Raw genomic sequence first — 19,883 nt, 5'->3', positions numbered from 1 at the left:
AATGGCAACCCACTCTAGTATTCTTGCCTGCAAACTCCCATGGACCGAGGATCCTAGCAGGCTATAGTCCACGGGGTCGCAAAGAGTTAGACACAACTGAACAACTAACATTTCCACTTCTGGGCTCCCCAGGTGGCGCCAGTGGTAAAGAACCTGCCTGCCAATGCAGGAGACATTAAGAGATGAGGGTTCGATTCCTGTGTCGGGAAGATCCCTGGAGGAGGATATGGCAACCAACTCCAGTATTCTCATGTGGAGCCTCGTGGGCCCCAGTCCATGGGGTAGCAAAGAGTCGGACATGACTCTTTGAAGAGACTTAGCATGCAGCACGCATGGAAGATTACTTGGGATAATGAGGTAAAGGGATGTCAAGGGTAGAGGAAGCTGTCTGAAACAGCAGAATTGATGACAGATTTTCCCTGAACCAGTAGGAACTATGGATTTCCCACATCCCCGCTGAGTTTCTATGATAAAGAGCCACGCACCCAGCATACCACCTTGGGACTGAACGAGGACATTTTCCAAGGTTGCCGTCTTTGAGTGCTGTGAGACCAGCCTTGCCTTGGAATCCTTTTGGTAAGATGTTCAACAAGATAAGGCAACGTACAACGTCTTCACTACAGAAAGGCTGAAGGGAGCCTAAAACAAGGCTGGCTCTCTGGAAATTGCCTGTAGTTAGAGACTGATAGCTCTCTATTTAACAAGACACTAAAATGAAAAAAACCTTTAGATTAGTGACTGCCAAAATCAACATCTTCCATAAGTAACAAGGATATATTATGTGGCACAGGGCAATATAGCCATTATTTTGTAATAACTTTAAATAAAATTAAATAAAAAATACTGAATCGCAGGGCTTCCCCAGTGGTCCAATGGTTAAGACTCCACCTTGCAATGCAAGGGACACCAGTTCAATCCCTGATCTGGAAGATTCTACATGCCATGGAGCAACTAAGCCTGTGAGCCACAAGTATTGGGCCTTTGCTCTAAGAGCCCAGGAGCCTCAACTACTGAGGGCTCAGGCCGCAACTACTGAAGCCCGAGTGACTAGAGCCAGCACTGCACAATGAGAGCAGCCACTGCAGCGTGAAGCCCGCACACCACAACAAAGAGTAGCCCCCCACTCACCGCTAGAGAAAGCCTGCATGCAGCAACACAGACCCACCACAACCAGAAAGTAAAATAAGTAAATCTTTTAAAAAATAGATCGAATCATTACGCTATACATATGAAACAAATTACAAATTCACTATACTTCAAGAAAAACATATAATAAGTGTAACAACGGAAATGTTTCAAGGAAAAAAAAAAATCAACACCTACTTAATCACTATTAAGACTAAACCAGTAAGTACCCTCAAGATAGAAATTGTACACTCCTTTCATAATTAATTATTAAACCTGGGCCACCAATTCCTGATATTACAACATGCTAATGGAAAAAAATTAAGGATGACCTAAATAAATGTAGTATGATAATGGACTATATTCCTTTGCAGAATGATGTGGAAGAATACTGCAGGAAGGAAGGAGGGAGGAAGGGATCATCAGACAGATAGACCCATCAATGAGAGATATGCCTTCCTTGTAAGTTTTTGAGAAAATTATACTACAGATGATTACATAGTCTAAGCTTATGTACAGATATTATATACAACAAACTCTCTTTAGAGTTTAGAGTCAGATTCTATAGAATCTGACTAATGGATAGTGAAATTCATTTAGATTTTCTTAAAAGGAATAAAGAATATGTTTGTCTTATATTAAGCTAAATCATAAAACGATAGCTAAAAAATTATCTGAAAGCAGAAAACTATAATTAAAATACAAAAATACTGCCCCAAATAGAGCTGGGATTCCACTGAAATAGTCACCAACATTTATTTTCATATTACACCTTCTTTAGTGGTGAGATGATGAGGTTTCAAAATTATATAGTTTGTTGTAATGCAAATGTCTTAGCTTAGGGTGGGATCTTTCCAAGTTCAAAGAGTTTGTGGTAACAAGGCAATATCCTGTTGAAGCGCAATGTCAGGTACAAAGTCAAGCTGCCGAAATTGAGGCAGCCGTGAACTTCCTGGCAGCTAACGGGAACGTGTGTGTGTGTATCCAACTCTGGGAGACCCCATGGTCTGTTGCCCACAAGATTCCTCTGTCCATGGGATTCTCCAGGCATGAATACTGGAGCGGGTTGCCATTTCATTCTCCAGGGAATCTTCTCAACCCAGGGATCAAACTTGGGTCTCTTACATTGCCTGCACTGGCGATGGGGGTTGGGGTGGGTGTCTTTACCACTAGTACCACCTGGGAATTCCCAACAGAAATGGGGAGCTGTGAAAGACAGCTTTTCATCATGAGGCATTCACATGACCAACCAAGAGGATTCTAGTGCTAACAAAACGAGTCATTATGTATGTAACTTTGAGTAACTCACTTGTCTTTTTTGGACATCAGTTTCCCCCTAAAAAACAGGAAGAGCTGAATCAGGCAAACTCAAGTCCCTTCCAAGTCCCATATTCTATCATTCTAGAATCTGAGTCTAAAAACCTAGAGGGAAAGAACTAGAACTGAGTGACAAGCCTCCTTCCCAGACTCCGAGCTACAAATACATGCTTCAATGTTGGGTTGCAGAGCCAACCCCCAGGCCACAGAAACAGGATTACACTCTGAAAAATAAATCCAAATTTAGCCAGAAGGCTCAGCTGGGTGGGACGAACATTTCCCTAAACCTGGGGCATGAAATCTCTCATGACACACACCTCTCAAGGTCAGACCGAGGGTGAGTGAGGAGGGAGGAGAAAAGTCAGCCCAGGATGCTTATCAAAGAACGTACATCTGGTTCAGCTTCCGCTGAGAAAAACACCCAGCCACTGCAGAATGGTAATAACTCTACTGACCCATCAATGGAAATAGCAGTAAAGGTACTGTGGAGAGCCTCTGAGATCCCCAGGCTGTTCTACATGACCCTGCATTCCAGTAGCACCTGAGCCAACTCACTGACTTAATCCCCTCTGGGTATGTTAAGATTCTTTTCAAAAAGGATTCACCCTATTTATTAGCTTCTCTGCTAAATACATTGTGAACCTATGGTTAACTGGTGGTAAGTGGTTTAGTTGCTAAGTTGTGTCTGATTCTTGTGACCCCATGGACTACAGCCCTCCAGGTTCCTCTGTCCATGGGATTCTCCAAGCAAGCATACTGGAGTGGGTTGCCATTTCCTTCTCCAGACAATTTTCCCAACCCAGGAATCGAACCTGGGTCTCCTGCATTGCAGGCAGATTCTTTACTGACTGAGCTAAAGGGAAGCTTGTGGTTAACTAGTATCTCATAAACATACTTCCAATTCAACATACATTTCAAACATGCTTATAAACTCAAGAGATTATAGTGATGAAGTACTGACTATGCCACCTTAGGAGACTATGTGACATTTCACAAAGTCTACAATATGGGAGGAAAGATAAAATATTCACTAGAAGAAAAATTATAGCCCCACTAGACCAAAGTCCTCAGGCAGTGGGTTGAAACACCTACCTCTTTAGAACAAGACCAAGCTAGGATTTCTAGGTTTCCACTTTAGCAGTGTTTCTCAAGCTCTCTAGTAAGAAACACCTTATTATACAACGAGCCAATACATACGGATTATATATTAAGAAACATTTTATTATACCATGACCTAGAACATACAGATTAATCTCAAACTACAGATCTAAAAACAATATTCTTAAAAAATAAATAAATAAATAAAAATAAAAACAATATTCTTAGGTTATGTATATATGCTGATATTATCTATTCTCATCCATCTCTCTCTCTAAAAAAATTTCTGGTCATAACTCCCTAAATTAAACTCATAACCATAATTCGCTGAATGAAAAACTCTGCTGTAAGGTACTAATTCTATTCAAAATACCCTCTGCTTTTTAATGATTTCTTTTCTAAAATGCAGCAGAGGAAGGTGATCAAACTCATCTTGAATTGTTTTCCAAATACTGAAGAAGTCTTTTCTCACAGCAAGCAAATACAAAACTTACAGATTACAAAAATGACTACACTGCCTCTTGGTAAGTGACTCAGGCCTCCAGGCTAACCGCCGGGCGCCACTGCACAAGGGAGACGGGCAGGCACCATACCTCATCCGGTAGTGAAGCCGGAGTGACGTTTTGTCGTCGACGGTGACGGTGCGATTCGGAGCATACCAGAGCTTGGTGTTCTCGTCATACAGGGCAAAGAGGTTGTGACACAGAGGAGAGATACCTGGGGAAAAGTAAAGAATGGATCAAAAAAATTAAAGACAGAGAGATCTGGCCATCTTTTTCCAAAGCACCACATATGCAAAGACCAGCAATTCTCTCATTCAAAAAGAATCCAGGTCATATTTGCATCCTCTTAGAGCTAAATACAACTTGAACCATGCACAATCAGGCAGTTTTAAACATAATAATAAAAAATTATGGCTCCCCAGGAATATGGACTATAGCGCCTGGCAAACCAGGTAAAAAACCATTTAAAAATAAAAGTCTAATAGTATTTCTCATTACAGTGTCTGTGACAGTCTTACCAAATTCTGCTTCAAAGAAAAAAAGGCCATCTGAGAGAGTCCCAGACTCCACCTGTTTTCCACCTTGCTAATCACAGTGAGAAGCACTCTTAGAATTTGAGAAATCCTTGATCTATCTCCTACACTCCTAAACTGTGTTTAAGCAGTTCTAACATACTCTGATTACACATTAAACATGCAAATACGTTCCTGGCAGTAGTGTGTGAATTGTGTGTTGGAATAAATAACCAAAGTGATTAAAATCTATTACCATTATACACTTTTAAAGTACTCTGTATAGTTATTGAAGTATTTTTTACTAGTAGCCAACTAGCAAGAGCATAACTGTTGACCACAGGTGGCCTTGCCTCCCTATTCAACTAACTACCTCCTTTGATGCAAGGATGTTAGAAGAGATTAGGGAGACGATGAAGCCAGGAAAGTACCTTTCCACTCAACTTCTGAGCCCATGATTAAAATTACACACACCTGTAATCTAAAAGTGTGGGAGAAGGTGGGAGAATGATTACAAATAATCAATTATTGTTGATATTTTCATGTGTGGTCAGGCCTCAAACAAAGATACAATGAACTTGTATGGCAAACAAAAAAAAGGAGGGCGGGGGGGACATGAGGTAGCTGGCACTTGATTCCCAACGCAGATGCGTGGAGAGAGATGGACACTGACGGGGGCCCCCACGGACCCTGCCCAGCTAGGCAGGGACTCTCTCCTATGCATACACTAAGTAGTTACAGGTTTCTTGGCTTCTTCATGCTTCTGCTGAATACCTCAACTTCCGTTTCTCAAGTTATTTGGGAGTTACTTCTTCAGAGTCACACTACTCCATGTAGCAGAGAAGATGGAGCTAAACTTCAAAGAGCATTTTCCATTGGAAACTATGGTAAATGGCTTTTGGATCCAGTATTACTAGGACTATATTTCAGGTAAACAATGGATTTTCATTCATAAACTGGCTTCTGTGGACTGCTCTGGAAACCCAGCTTTTCTTTATAGATATCCATATTTGAATATGAAACACGTATTTGAAGCGTAATTTATCTGTAATCAAACAGATAAGTCTACAATTCTATCCCAGGTCTGATTCAGACAATATCACTACTTAAAAAAAGAAGATCAAAGATACCTACATAGTACCAACATTTACTGAGGACTTAGTATCAGGCATCAGGCTAGCATACTCTACATCTACTACCTTTTAATTCTCCTAATACCTCTTGTGGTTAAGTATTATTTCTGCCATTTTACAAAGAAACTCTGAGATTTAGTCTGATTCAAGGTTGTTTAACTAGTAAAATGCAAGACTGGCATTCAAATCCAGATAGAGCTACCGAGGGAGGTAAAATCATGAGAGATAAAAGAACAAAACTCTATCCTATCTATATTGGTAAAACGGAGACGGCAATGGCACCCCACTCCAGTACTCTTGCCTGGAAAATCCCATGGACGGAGGAGCCTGGAAGGCTGCAGTCCATGGGGTCGCTGAGGGTCGGACGCGACTGAGCGACTTCACTTTCACTTTTCACTTTCATGCATTGGAGAAGGAAATGGCAACCCACTCCAGTGTTCTTGCCTGGAGAATCCCAGGGACGGGGGAGCCTGGTGGGCTGCCGTCTATGGGGTTGCATAGAGTTGGACACAACTAAAGCGACTTAGCGGCAGCAGCATATTGGTAAAAAATGAGAATACTGCCCCCAAAACATCATGTACCATAATAATAATAAAAGCTACAAGAATCTGTGGTATTTCATATTCATATATTAATTTCTGCAACAATCCCCTGAGTTGGTTACAAAAGCTAATAATCATCCTCTTCAGCTACTAAGTCACTTCAGTCATGTCCGACTCTGTGCGACCCCATAGATGACAGCCCACCAGGTTCCCCCATCCCTGGGATTCTCCAGGCAAGAACACTGGAGTGGGTTGCCATTTCCTTCTCCAATGCATGAAAGTGAAAAGTGAAAGTGAAGTCGCTCAGTCGTATCCGACTCTTAGTGACCCCCTGGACTGCAGCCCACCAGGCTCCTCCGTCCATGGGATTTTCCAGGCAAGAGTACTGGAGTGGGGTGCCATCGCCTTCTCCGCATCCTCTACAGACTGGGCTTAAAAACTGATGCCCCAAACTGACCCTGAGCTCAGAGTAACAGGATATAGGGGCTGAGTCTGTCTTCAGATTCACAGGCTCTCCCTCTTACCTCTTGTAACAGCAATTCCTCAACCTCTCACTAACTGCAGCCTGACAATTCTGCACAAACGATCCTTGCTAACAAACTAAGGTTTAAAGCTGCTATGCTAATGGCAAGACATTTGTCTAAGAGAATAAACACCATAAACCAAATCTTAAGAGAAAGGGGGAAAAATGTTTTTAAAAATGTCTTAGAACCACCAATCTACATCTAGTTGTTTGGCTATTAATAATTACAAATACTTTTAAAGCTGCTGTCACACCAACCTCTCCCCTTTTATTTGAACTCTGGTATTTAAAGAATTTTAAGCAGAAAGACAGATCAGAAAGAAAATGGGTTTTCTAGACAAACCTAACTCAAGGCTGGCTCTGAGACAAGGTAGCTTATTCTGGCAACAGCCATACAATCCCCCCGCTACCCCCATTGTAATAATCCTCAGAGTTGCTCTGAGGAATAAAGATGATGTAAGTAAAGCAACGGATCAGGCTACCTGCCATCATAGCTAGTGAATCCACCATGATGAAATGAGTTGATTTTTTAAAAACAGCTTTACTGAAATTTGCATTACCAAAAAGTTCGCCCATTTTAAGTGTATAATTCAATGAATTTTCATATATTTACAAAGCTGTACAACCATCACCAAGCTCCAAGTGGATTAGACCTTTCAGTTTCTATCAATTAACTTCACCTGTCATTTAAAAGCAGGTAGGCAAAAACTGCCAATGACCCCAAGTTTAAAGGATAATGAAAAGGGCTTTATTTTGTTAGTTTGGCTTCCCACCTTCTGAGGGCAATGGGCTAACTTTAGTAAGACAAGTCTCACTTAAAAAAAAAATAAATATATATATATATATATATAAAAGGATTGTGTTGTTCACAGCTTCACTGTCCTTCCTTTTCACAACTTGGCAAGCTGACAAAGCCACAAAGTGACACTTAACTTCTCACTTCAATTTAGCATCACGATATTGCTGGGGCAGGGAGGTGGGTGTCAGGCACAAAAGAGGCAGGCCATGGCAGCATAAGGACAGATGACATTTTTCAGAAGTTTTAAATTATTAACATACTGAGAGATGGTACTTACTGAGCTTGTAGCTTTGTGCTTTATTCATTTAGTGCTGACATTATTCCAATTTCATAGATACAGGGGAAATTAGAAAACTAAGCATCATTTTCTCAGACCCCATTAGTGACAGAGAAGGAATAAGTCACGTTGCAGTGAAGACAGTAAAAAGTGAAATTCTCAGAATTAATCCACCGGCATAAGGTTGAATGTCAGTCAGTGATTGAGGCTGGGCAGAACAGCTGAGCCCCCGAGCCCACTCCTCTTTCCCCCAGTGGAGCTGCCAGGGGCAGAGACCAGGCCCTGCTAGGGCCCTGGGCAGCTGCTGGTACTCACAGCACTCCTGCGCCGCCCGGATGCACAGCTCCTCCGCCGTGTACTCTCCACCGCCCAGCCGGAGAGGCTCCCTATCCGACAGGTAGAAGAGCACCTCCACCCCCGGCTCAGGGGCCTCCAGATTCATCTCCGCCTTCTTGGAGCTCCTCATTTTAGCACAGAAAGCCATGGCACTGCAGTCCTCTTTTATATTTAGATACTGGAGTGGAAGGAAAATGAGATTACATGGTCATTCTAGGTGCTAAAAGTTGGTCAAAGAGTGTTTTGAAGGGAAACAAGTAGAAAGATATGGTATTAGATAAGGACCTCCCTCCTGCTCCTTCCCTCCATGAAAATCAAATGCATGGGAGCTTACAGCAGGAGCAACCATGGAAGGTCATCAATTATGCACTCTAATGAATAAATTATTGTAATACCATATTCTCAAAAATCAGAGTGATTTAGACATGACCTAAATTTATATTCTCTATTTCCACATAAGTTACAGCTGAAAAATGTGTCTCATTCCGGAACCACTGATGTTAATGTTACTAATATTCCTGCTACCACTAGACCTACTGGCACAAATTATACTGCCTTTTAATTTTATGTCTATCTCCCAGTAAATGACAAGCTCAGTGAGGGCATTAACTATCCTTACTTATCTTCATGCCCCTAGAATCTACCTCGGGGCTGGCTCTGAGACAGTACACACAAAAGGACTACGGACTCGTGTTCATAAACTACATGGACAGGTCATGAGAATTAATGAGTGCAGCCAGGCCCCTTCACCCCACAGACGGGGAGGTCAATGGGCTGCACTCTGTGGCACCAGAATGTGAGCCAGAAGCCTTGCTTTCAAAGGTCAGAACCCACGGGTGAGAAGTTTGCAAATAAGTTACTCACCTGAGGCCCCTTAGTGGGGACAGAAACTAGAATCAAAGAGCCAACCTCAGCAACTTAACCTTGGATGCAGAGAGAAAAGAGGGGGAAACTAGAGAAAGCCTTATGTGTTCTTTCTCCCCCTCACCCCAACACCAAAGGCCTCAAACTAACTTCTCTGACCCCAGGTTCCTACTTTCCTCCTGCCTACCAAGCCAACCTTCACTTTGCCCCCAAAGCACACATCAGACCCTCTAAAGACTCCCCATTAATCTAGAGACCAACTCTAAGCTCCTAGAGGGGCCTTCCCTCACCTGGCCAGCTAGCTTCACAGGACTCATCTCACATCACCCTCAGTCTCTTACTTCAGGCTTGAAATCCACAAAGCTGCCATCTTCCTATTACCTACCCCCTAGTCCACCCACAACCAATGTAATTTTTCTCATTTTCCTGCCTTTGCTCAGGCTGATCCTCCACCAGGAGTACCTTCGCACCTTATCCCTTTCATGGCAAACTTCAATTTTCTTTAGAACTCAGCTTGGATATTACCTCCTGCAGGAGGCCTCCACTGAACCTCCATCCCACCTCCCCATCTCCTGAGTTAGATGCCCTCTCTCAAACTCACCACACTGCACTGAGCACACTGAATTACTATCCTCTTATTCAAATGTCTGTCTCCCTCTCACTCCCACGTGCTATGAGGTCCTTAAGGACAAGGTCCATGTCGCCCATCTCTGTACCACCAGTGCCTAGTACAGAGCCTGCAGAATGGCCCAACACAAGTTACAGAAGGAGGGCCACTGGCAATTCTTCTCGTCAAATTCCTGTGCTTAGTCTGTTAGCTGCCCTGGTGAAGAGATACTTACAGGAAGGACACAAACCAGATACTCCTCAATGCCACAAATTAAGAGGCATTTGGTTTTACTTGTTTAATCACCAAAGTAAATCTGAAGATCAAATTTTTTCAAAGACCAGGCAGAAAGATAAGCTCGTACTCATCTTAAGGTTCAGATCAACTATCAAAGAAGGTTTTAAAACCCAGCACTGGGCTTCCAACTCTACCCTCCAATGAAAAATAAGAGATGAAAAAACAGTAGCTCAAGGCTGCTTCATAACATAAAAAAAACCTTTCTCTTTAAGACTCTGAACAAAGCAGGGGAAGCATTCAAAGATGGTGTTATACCCTTTTACTGTAAAAATATAATCAGGCAATTCATAATTATATATGTAGAAGATGTGCGACCATCTGAAATAGAATAAGAAAATACAATGTCCAACAGGAGAGGGCTCAGTAAACAAAATTAAGAGTATCATCACAAAAGAATACTATGAGGCTGTTCAGTTCAGGTCAGTTCAGTCACTTAGTTGTGTCTGACTCTTTCGACCCCATGGACTGCAGCACGCCAGGCCTCTCTGTTCATCACCAACTCAGGGAATTTACTCAAACTCATGTCCATTGAGTCGGTGATGTCATCCAACCATCTCATCATCTGTCATCCCCTTCTCCTCCCGCCTTCAATCTTTCCCAGCATCAGGGTCATTTCAAATGAGTCAGCTCTTCACATCAGGTGGCCAAAGTATTGCAGTTTCAGCTTCAACATCAGTCCTTCCAATGAATATTCAGGACTGATCTCCCTTAGGATGGACTGGTTGGATCTCCTTGCAGTCCAAGGGACTCTCAAGAGTCTTCTCCAATACCACAGTTCAAAAGCATCAATTCTTCGGCGCTCAGCTTTCTTTATAGTCCAACTCTCACATCCATACATGACTACTAGAAAAACCATAGCCTTAACTAGGTAGACTTTTGTTGGCAAAGTAATGTCTCTGCTTTTAATATGCTGTCTAGGTTGATCATAACTTTCCTTCCAAGGAGTTAAGCGTCTTTTAATTTCATGGCTGCAGTCACCATCTGCAGTGATTTTGGAGCCCAAAAAAATAAAGTCTGCCACTGTTTATCCATCTATTTGCCATGAAGTGATGGGACCAGATGCCATGATCTTCCTTTTCTGAATGTTGAGCTTTAAGCCAACTTTTCACTCTCCTCTTTCACTTTCATCAAGAGGCTCTTTAGTTCCCCTTCACTTTCTGCCATAAGGGTGGTGTCATTTGCATATCTGAGGTTATTGATATTTCTCCCAGCAATCTTGATTCCACCTTGTGCTTCATCCAGCCCTGTGTTTCTCATGATGTACTCTGCATTTAAGTTAAATAAGCAGGGTGACAATATACATCGTACTTGGCATACTCCTTTTCCTATTTGGAACCAGTCTGTTGTTCCATGTCCAGTTCTAACTGTTGCTTCCTGCCCTGCATATAGGTTTCTCAAGAGCAGGTCAGGTGGTCTGGTATTCCCATCTCTTTCAGAATTTTCTACAGTTTGTTGTGATCCACACAGTCAAAGACTTTGGCATAGTCAATAAAGCAGAAATAGATGTTTTTCTGGAACTCTCTTCCTTTTTTGATGATCCAGCGGATGTTGGCGATTTGACCTCTGGTTCCTCTGCCTTTTCTAAAACCAGCTTGAACATCTGGAAGTTCATGGTTCATGTATTGCTGAAGCCTGGCTTGGAGAATTTTGAGCATTACTTTACTAGCGTGTGAGATGAGCACAATTGTGCGGTAGTTTGAGCATTCTTTGGCATTGCCTTTCTTTGGAATTGGAATGAAAACTGACCTTTTCCAGTCCTGTGGCCACTGCTGAGTTTTCCAAATTTGCTGACATATGGAGTACAGCACTTTCACAGCATCATCTTTTAGGATTTGAAATAGCTCAACTGGAATTCCATCACCTACACTAGCTTTGTTCGTAGTGATGCTTCCTAAGGCTCACTTGACTTCACATTCCAGGATGTCTGGCTCTAGGTCAGTGATCACACCATCATGATTAACTGGGTCGTGAAGATCTTTTTTTGTACAGTTCTTCTGTGTATTCTTGCCACCTCTTCTTAATATCTCTGCTTCTGTTAGGTCCATGCCATTTCTGTCTTTTATTAAGCCCATCTTTGCATGAAATGTTCCCTTGGTGTATCTAATTTTCTTGAACAGATCTCTAGTCTTTCCCATTCTATTGTTTTCCTCTATTTCTTTCAACTGATCACTGAGAAAGGCTTTCTTATTTCTCCTTACTATTCTTTGGAACTCTGCATTCAAATGGGTATATCTTTCCTTTTCTCCTTTGCTTTTTGCTTCTCTTCTTTTCACAGCTATCTGCAAGGCCTCCTCAGACAGCTGTTTTGCTTTTTTGCATTTCTTTTTCTTGGGGATGGTCTTGCTCCCTGTCTCCTTGTCTCCCTGTCTCTTACAATGTCACGAAACTCATTCCATAGTTCATCAGGGACTCTATCAGATCTAGTCCCTTAAATCTTTTTCTCACTTCCACTGTATAATTGTAAGGGATATGACTTAGGTCATACCTGAATGGTCTATGGTTTTCCCTACTTTCTTCAATTTAAGTCTGAATTTGGCAATCAGGAGTTCATGATCTGAGCCACAGTCAGCTCCCGGTCTTGTTTTTGCTGACTGTATAGAACTTCTCCATCTTTGGCTGCAAAGAATATAATCAATCTGATTTCAATGATGACCATCTGGTGATGTCCATGTGCAGAGTCTTCTCTTGTGTTGTTGGAAGAGGGTATTTGCTATGACCCGTGTGTTCTCTTGGCAAAACTCTGTTAGCCTTTGCCCTGATTCATTCTGAACTCCAAGGCCAAATTTGCCTGTTACTCTAGGTGTTTCTTGACTTCCTACTTTTGCATTCCAGTCCCCTATAATGAAAAGGACATCTTTTTTTGAATGTTAATTCTAGAAGGTCTTGTAGGTCTTCACAGAACTGTTCAACTTCAGCTTCTTCAGCATTACTGGTTGGGGCATAGGCTTGGATTACCGTGATATTGAATGGTTTGCCTTGGAAACGAACAGAGATCATTCTGTTGTTTTTGAGATTGCATCCAAGTACTGCATTTCAGACTCCCTTGTTGACTATGATGGCTATTCCATTTCTTCTAAGGGATTCTTGCCCACAGTAGTAGATATAATGGTCATCTGAGTTAAATTCACCCATTCCAGTCCATTTTAGCTTGCTGATTCCTAAAATGTTGACGTTCACTCTTGCCATCTCCTGTTTGACCACTTCCAATTTGCCTAGATTCATGGACCTAACATTCCAGGTTTTATGCAATATTGCTCTTTACAGCATTGGACCTTGCTTCCATCACCAGTCATATCCAGAACTGGGTGGTGTTTTTGCTTTGGCTCCATCTCTTCATTCTTTCTGGAGTTATTTCTCTACTCTCCTCCAGCAGCATATTGGGCACTTACCGACCTGAGGAGTTCACCTGTCAGTGTCCTATCTTTTTGTCTTTTCATACGGTTCATGGGGTTCTCAAGGCAAGAATACTGAAGTGGTCTGCCGTTCCCTTCTCCAGTGGACCACATTTTGTCAGAGCTCTCCACCATGACCTTGGATGTCTTGGGTGGCCCTACATGGCACGGATCATAGTTTCATTAAGTTAGACAAGGCTGTGGTCCATGTGATTAGATGGGTTAGTTTTCTGTGATTGTGGTTTTCATTCTGTCTGCCCTCTGATGGAGAAGGATAAGAGGCTTATGGAAGCTTCCTGATGGGAGAGACTGAGGGGGGAACTGGGTCTTGTTCTGATGGGCAGGGCCATGCTCAGTAAATCTTTAATCCAATTTTCTGTTGATGAGTGGAGCTGTGTTCCCTTCCTGCTATGTCCCCGGGGTCAAACTATGGTGGAGGTAATGAAGATAATGGTGACCTCCCTCAAAAGAGGCTGTTAAGGTGATATAAACCTATTTGAACCAATGGCTGAAAGATGTCTGTGACACACTGCAAAATGAAAAAAGCATAGTATGTACATTATGACCCTTCTGGTATTGCATATGTACAATCTGGAAAAACAGACAACAAATTGCTAACAGTGGTGAACATCTAGGAGGAATTATGAGGGAAGTTTGACTTTATACTTCCCATTCTCCTGTAGTAAAAAAAAAAATCTCCAAAGTAGCACATGCAACATTTGGAATGAAGAGAAATTAAAATAACAATTTGGAAAAATAAATGGCTATAGTAAGGTAGTACTACAAGTTTAAGATCAGTTTCATTATTCTTTATAGAGACTATTTTCTGTTTTGTCTTTCTTTTAATATGCAAATGTACATACCTGCATTTATCCGGCTGTCCAATGTCCCCTAAAATGTAGACTGGATTTTCTTCTCTACTTTCCAAAACCCATTCAGAGCTGAGCTAAAAACAAAGATAAATAAATAAATCAGCTGCAGAGGTAACTGCATCAGAAAAAAAGAGGACACTTTCGAAGCAGCCTAAACCAAAAGCAGGCAGGAAAAAGCATTTCAGAGGAACAAGCTGGGGGAGGGAAATCATTGATGAGGACACAGGATAGAGAGGCATCTTAGGGCATAAAAATCAAACAAGACATTATTCTCACTGCTTCAAGGAAGAAGCAGGGCCTTTCGCTTCGTGGCACAGAGTGCCCTTCCATGTGAATGGGACCATGGACCTTTTCTGTCAACAACCTCTCTCCCCTGAGGCTGTGAAAAACAGTTTAGGATACCCAAAGACATGAACTTTTATTTCCCATTTCCACTTCCTTTAGAATTACCCTCCTCCCAATCCAGTTTACCCATGGCTTCATTTTAATGGTGAAACAGCAGATGGTATGGTGATAGGAGGAGGGCCTGAGAACAAATCTGACCAATGATGCTTTCAATTCACGAAATATTTTTTGAGTCATTTTTATTTGAAAACTTAGGCAGTAAATAAAGGCCCTCCCAACTTCCCAACCTCACCTCAAAGCCTTAATCATACTAAACAAGAATACCATCTTGGTTCTGTAGAATTAAAGTGCCTGGTCCCATTCTTACCACTAACCACCAAAACCACCACCACACACAGCTCTGTATTGTTTTAACAATTTTCCTTGGTGCTTCTCACAAACTGTTTTTAAGAGTAAGACTAAACTATTTTTGCAAGTAAGGAGCAACCACTCTTAATGATTTGAAATGGCTGCCAAATTAATAAAGATTATTGTCTCAGTTTTCTGTTGGTCATTCCACACATTTTAGCAGAATCTAGCTTTAGGAAGAGTGCAGTCCCATGCATTACATGGCAGAAGTGGAGGGGTGCCTGGGGAAAGGGAGATGAGTTACCTCTGAGGCTGCAAGGCCAGCGTTCATACAGGACCTTACAGTCGAGGTGGGAGACAGCACAAATGAACACACAAAAGCAACCTAAAATCAGAACAGTGGGTGTGGCATGATGTCACCTTTATGACCATTGCTAATTCGGTGACTGATACTAGACAGGGCTTCTCTGAGAAGGTTTGGTGCAGTATGAGTGCAGGCTCCATTGCTCTGTTGTGTCTGCAATCCCATAGACTCTTTGTGATCCCATGGACTGCAGCTTGCCAGGCTCCTCTGTCCATGAAAATTTTCCGGCAAGAACACTGGAGTGGGTTGCCATTTCCTACTCCAGGGGATTTTCCCAACCCAGAGTTCACATTCGAGTCTCTTGTGTCTCCTGCATTGGCAGGTAGACTCTGTACCACTGTACCACCTAGGAAGCCCTCTTTCTGCAGTGTATAAGGCAAAACCAATGACAGGAGGCCAGGCAGAGGATACGATACAACTTTTGATGTGATGACTTTGACTTGGCTATTTTGTCATGAACAATTTTTTAAAAATTCAAACAACAAAACACTATACTTTCGGCTTCAAAATTTTATATAACCAATTGACTTAACTAGATAAATAGATACCCTGCCCTGCAGCAAAACAGAAACCTGAAATGAGCTACATGCTAACACCCTGCTTTGGTTCAGAAGCAGGGATTCAAATCCCATATTTAGGAGACTCATTCAACAATTATTTTTGAGCACTTCTTCATGCCAGAAGCTGAGCTACATCAAAGAGGGTGCAATGAAGAAGAGCAATATGGTCACTGCTCATGTGGAGCTTACAGTCCATAGGACTAACAAAATCAAACAAAGATGCACAGAAAGACGTAATTATAAAGAACTTAAAATGCTATGAAGGAAAAAGAGCACATAATGATGAATGTGATCCAGTATGGAACTTAAGAGGGAAGTAACACTGAGCTGAGATGGAAGAGCTATCATGCAAGGTCGGGAGACACCAGTTTGGGTAAAGGTAGAGCATGTGCAAAGACCCTACAGAGGGAAGGAGCCAGTCTGTCTCCCCAGCTGCATAAACAGAGAAAACCCTCCAAAATGCCTTTTGTGTGTGAGTAAAGAACAGCACTAACCCATTCATACCTGCTCACAGCAGAGCATGTCTCAGGCCTTGCTACCTGTTTCTTGTAGCATGCTCCCAAAGATGAACAGAAATCAACAAGACAGGCTCCATGCTTTAAAGCAATAAGAAGCTGGCCCCAAACCAGAAAATGGACACACACTCAGAACCTTTTAGAGCAGGAAGGGACCTGAAGTTCCACCAGGCACAGGCTCTTTCAGAAGGGCTAACATGTAAATCTTTTTAAAACTTACAAAGCATTTTAATATGCACCATCTGGTCACATGTTATTTGAACACGGGAATCATGAGGTTGCTCTGGGCCTCATAGAAGATTGAGGATCAGACTAAATCACCAAGATTCTATCAAAACCTATAATCAGAAAGGGTTTCGTTTTTCCCTTATTCTTTCTCTACTACAAGCAACACTATATTGAAATCACATTGTACCTATTTTCAAGCTGACCTTCAGTATTAACTGGACAGGATAACAAAATGGTATCGATTTGTGATGTTTAGCCTAGAGTTTAAACTCTTGAGAAATCAAGATCAGCAATAGAATTTCTTGACAATAAATATTTACTATGCTATTTTTATAGGCTGATTCAGTAAGAACAAAAGATAAAAACTTAAAACACACCCATATAGCACTTAAAAGGCATGCTAAGCACTTAAACCTAAGACTGGTGACCCATATGAAATGATGACTCATTTAGAATGACAAGTGTCTTTTGGTACTACAGCATTTGACCAATGGCTTCATTCAACTAACATTCCCTTCCAAATAAACTAACCAATATGCTCTAGCTACTTAACTCTTAGAACAAGCAAGAAAAGAGCAAGATCAATTATAAATACTTTAGATAATTCCAAGAAATCAATTCAAGTTTCTTGCTACAAGATACAAAAAGTAAATCTTTAATGCTAGAAAAACTGACCAGTAGGAATCACTCAATACCCTTTAAAAATAACATGATCCACTGGATTCCATTCCCAACTCAAATGAATACAAAGAAGCTCAGAAAATAGGAAGGATAAAAGTGAGTAAACAAAGGCTCTTTGATGATATCAGTGAATTCTTCCACCCTAATCTACCTACAAATTTTAAAAAATTTGAAAGAAAACGCCTTTCTTCCAATGATAAAGGATTACTTTAGTGGTTCAATCTTGCAGATGCTACTGCACATGAAAAAAAAAAACAGGGAACTTTTGTAAATTCTCAATTTCTATTTTTTTACAAAAGACTTATGCAAGAGACATAAATATCTAATACTTTGTGAATGAGGGGAAAGTAACAGAAACAAAACTAGATTCTGTGAGTCTGAACAGGACTAGCTACAATAAGTGGGATAGTACAACTATTTTTTAAGAAGCAAAATTCCAGAAATCAGTGTCTGAAGATACAGAAAGTCTGTTAAATTTTCAAGGACATCTTTTGAACTACAAGTATCTATTAGAGAACATAAAACTAAATTTTGAACAGTGGAGATGATAGACATGAAGACAGATCATATTAATATTCACAAATATGATGGTAAGAATATGACTGCCTTGGGCCAAAGGCCATGGCCAGGTTCATATGATAAATAGATTGGATGATGGTTAAAATCGATGACAAATATATATGTATAACTGAATCACTCTGCTATACAACTGAATCACACTCTTAATCAAATATACTCCAATATGAAATTTTTTTAAACAATTTTTAAAGAAAGGCTTGTCATTAAACAAGGAATAAATGAAAGTAAAATATAAATTTTTTAAAAAAAATCAATGACACGACTTAAAATATTTTTATTTTTACTAGAGAAACCAACACAACTACAGTGAGTTACTTTATGGATGCCTTAAAGTTATCAAAGCTTTTGATTTCTGAAGTAGAAAATACAAATAAAATGTTGATGAATTAAGATATAAATCCAGAAAAATTGAAAAGGAAAATTTACAATTTAGAAGATGTCCTGAAATTAGCTGCTTAATATATTAAGAAATGTTAAAACTGAAGATCTTACACGTTAACCACCTCAGCAGGCACCAGTGTTAAGGCTGCTGGGGAAACCTGATGCGACAGTACAAGCTCCAAGAGGGCAGGGGCTTCTGTCCCTTTTGTTCCATGCTTTATAGTATTAGGGAATCAAGAAGAAGCTAAATGGCTCAACGAAAGATGAAGGGAACAAAGCAAGCAACATTACCCAATGGAAATATCACTGTAATTCAGGGTGTGGTTTTATTGCCTCTATATGCATCTAGCAAGTGGACCTTGAGAAGTCATTTTAATCTGACCCATCCATGAACCTGAGAAGAAGCATCTTGTCTGACAGATCAGAAAGATCTTTCAAAAAAATTTTCCTGAAGCTCCTACAATGCCTTTGTCAAGTGAGGCTACAGAAAGATGTTAGTGCTAAAGTGATACAATGCAGGCTTTAAGGCAGAGGACTGAAGTGGGCTGTCAAGTTGCTTAGAAGAACAAAGAATAAATAAATACGGATTCTGAGCAAAAGCCTGGTCACAAACCAAAGCCCCATTTCATAAGTCTCAGATGACACAGATGAGCAGTTAAAAGTCTGAGCTGGAGTCCTAAGGACCCCAGTTTGAATCCTGCCTTCCCCACTGACTAGCTATTATAATCTTAGGCAAGTTACTTAACATCTCAAACCTCAGTGTTCTCAGCTGTAATTGGAAGGATAAAAAACAAAAGAGCATTTATCTCCTAAAGCTGTTAAGAGTTAACTTAGTTAATGCATATAAAGCACCTAACACAGAGTGCAGCAGGCAGTAAGCATTCCTACTTTGCTTGCAATTTCTGTTAAACTGATTACAGCTTGATGAATGCAGTTCCAGTCAAGGAAAGGGGAACTCCAGTACATACCAAGCATCTGCAACATCTCATGCATGAAGCAGGCGTGTGTACTTCATTCTCATAAAAAGCACAAGTTTTAGGCCAATCAGTGGAGGTGTCAGATGTCAAACATGTGACCAATGCTAAAGACCCAGTTCTTTCCACGGGGCATAGAAACTGCTTTTAAGCGCCCTCCCATCGCCAACACTACTGTCTTCTCTGGCTTCTTAGCACTTTCCATAGTCTAACATTCATCTAGGAGACTGATCTCACTCCAGGCCACTCCCTCCAGACACTGAAAGGACTGTCATTCTAACTTATGGGTGCCGGGGGAAGGGATAGTTGGGGAATTTGGAATGGACATGTACACACTGCTGTGTTTAAAATGGATAACCGACAGGGCATAGCACAGGGAACTCCACTCCATGTTATGCAGTGGCCGGTATGGGAGGGGAGTTTGTGGGGAGACCATGGTTACACGTGTATGTATGCTGGGTGCCTTTGCTGTTCACCTGAAACTGTCCCAACACTGTTTGTTAATCGCCTATGCTGCTGCTGCTACAGCTAAGTCGCTTCAGTCATGTCCAACTCTGTGCAACCCCATAGACGGCAGCCCACCAGGCTCCCCCATCCCTGGGATTCTCCAGGCAAGAATTCTGGAGTGGGTTGCCATTTCCTCCTCCAGTGCATGAAAGTGAAAAGTGAAAGGGAAGTTGCTCAGTCCAACTTGTAGCAATCCCATGGACT

The 19,883-nt window shown here is 41.4% G+C and overlaps 1 protein-coding gene across 2 annotated transcripts in view; it reads right to left on the bottom strand.

The window, feature by feature from the left end:
- The window catches only part of JAK1 (Janus kinase 1), a 139,515-nt gene that overhangs the window by 45,194 nt on the left and 74,438 nt on the right, over window positions 1–19,883 (bottom strand). For both annotated transcript variants that reach the window (XM_070786403.1, XM_070786404.1), the window contains exons 2-4: window positions 14,189–14,271; window positions 8,145–8,343; window positions 4,134–4,257 (exon numbers count right to left, since the gene is read on the bottom strand). In XM_070786403.1, coding sequence (XP_070642504.1) covers window positions 4,134–4,257; window positions 8,145–8,343; window positions 14,189–14,194 — 329 coding nt within the window. In that variant the 5' untranslated portion in view covers window positions 14,195–14,271. The remainder of the gene's footprint in view (window positions 1–4,133; window positions 4,258–8,144; window positions 8,344–14,188; window positions 14,272–19,883) is intronic.

Source organism: Bos indicus, chromosome 3 (genome assembly GCF_029378745.1).
Source record: "Bos indicus isolate NIAB-ARS_2022 breed Sahiwal x Tharparkar chromosome 3, NIAB-ARS_B.indTharparkar_mat_pri_1.0, whole genome shotgun sequence".
NCBI classification, from domain to species: domain Eukaryota; kingdom Metazoa; phylum Chordata; class Mammalia; order Artiodactyla; family Bovidae; genus Bos; species Bos indicus.
Note: the sequence above shows the minus strand (reverse complement) of the source record. Positions and strands in the feature narration are given on the sequence as shown.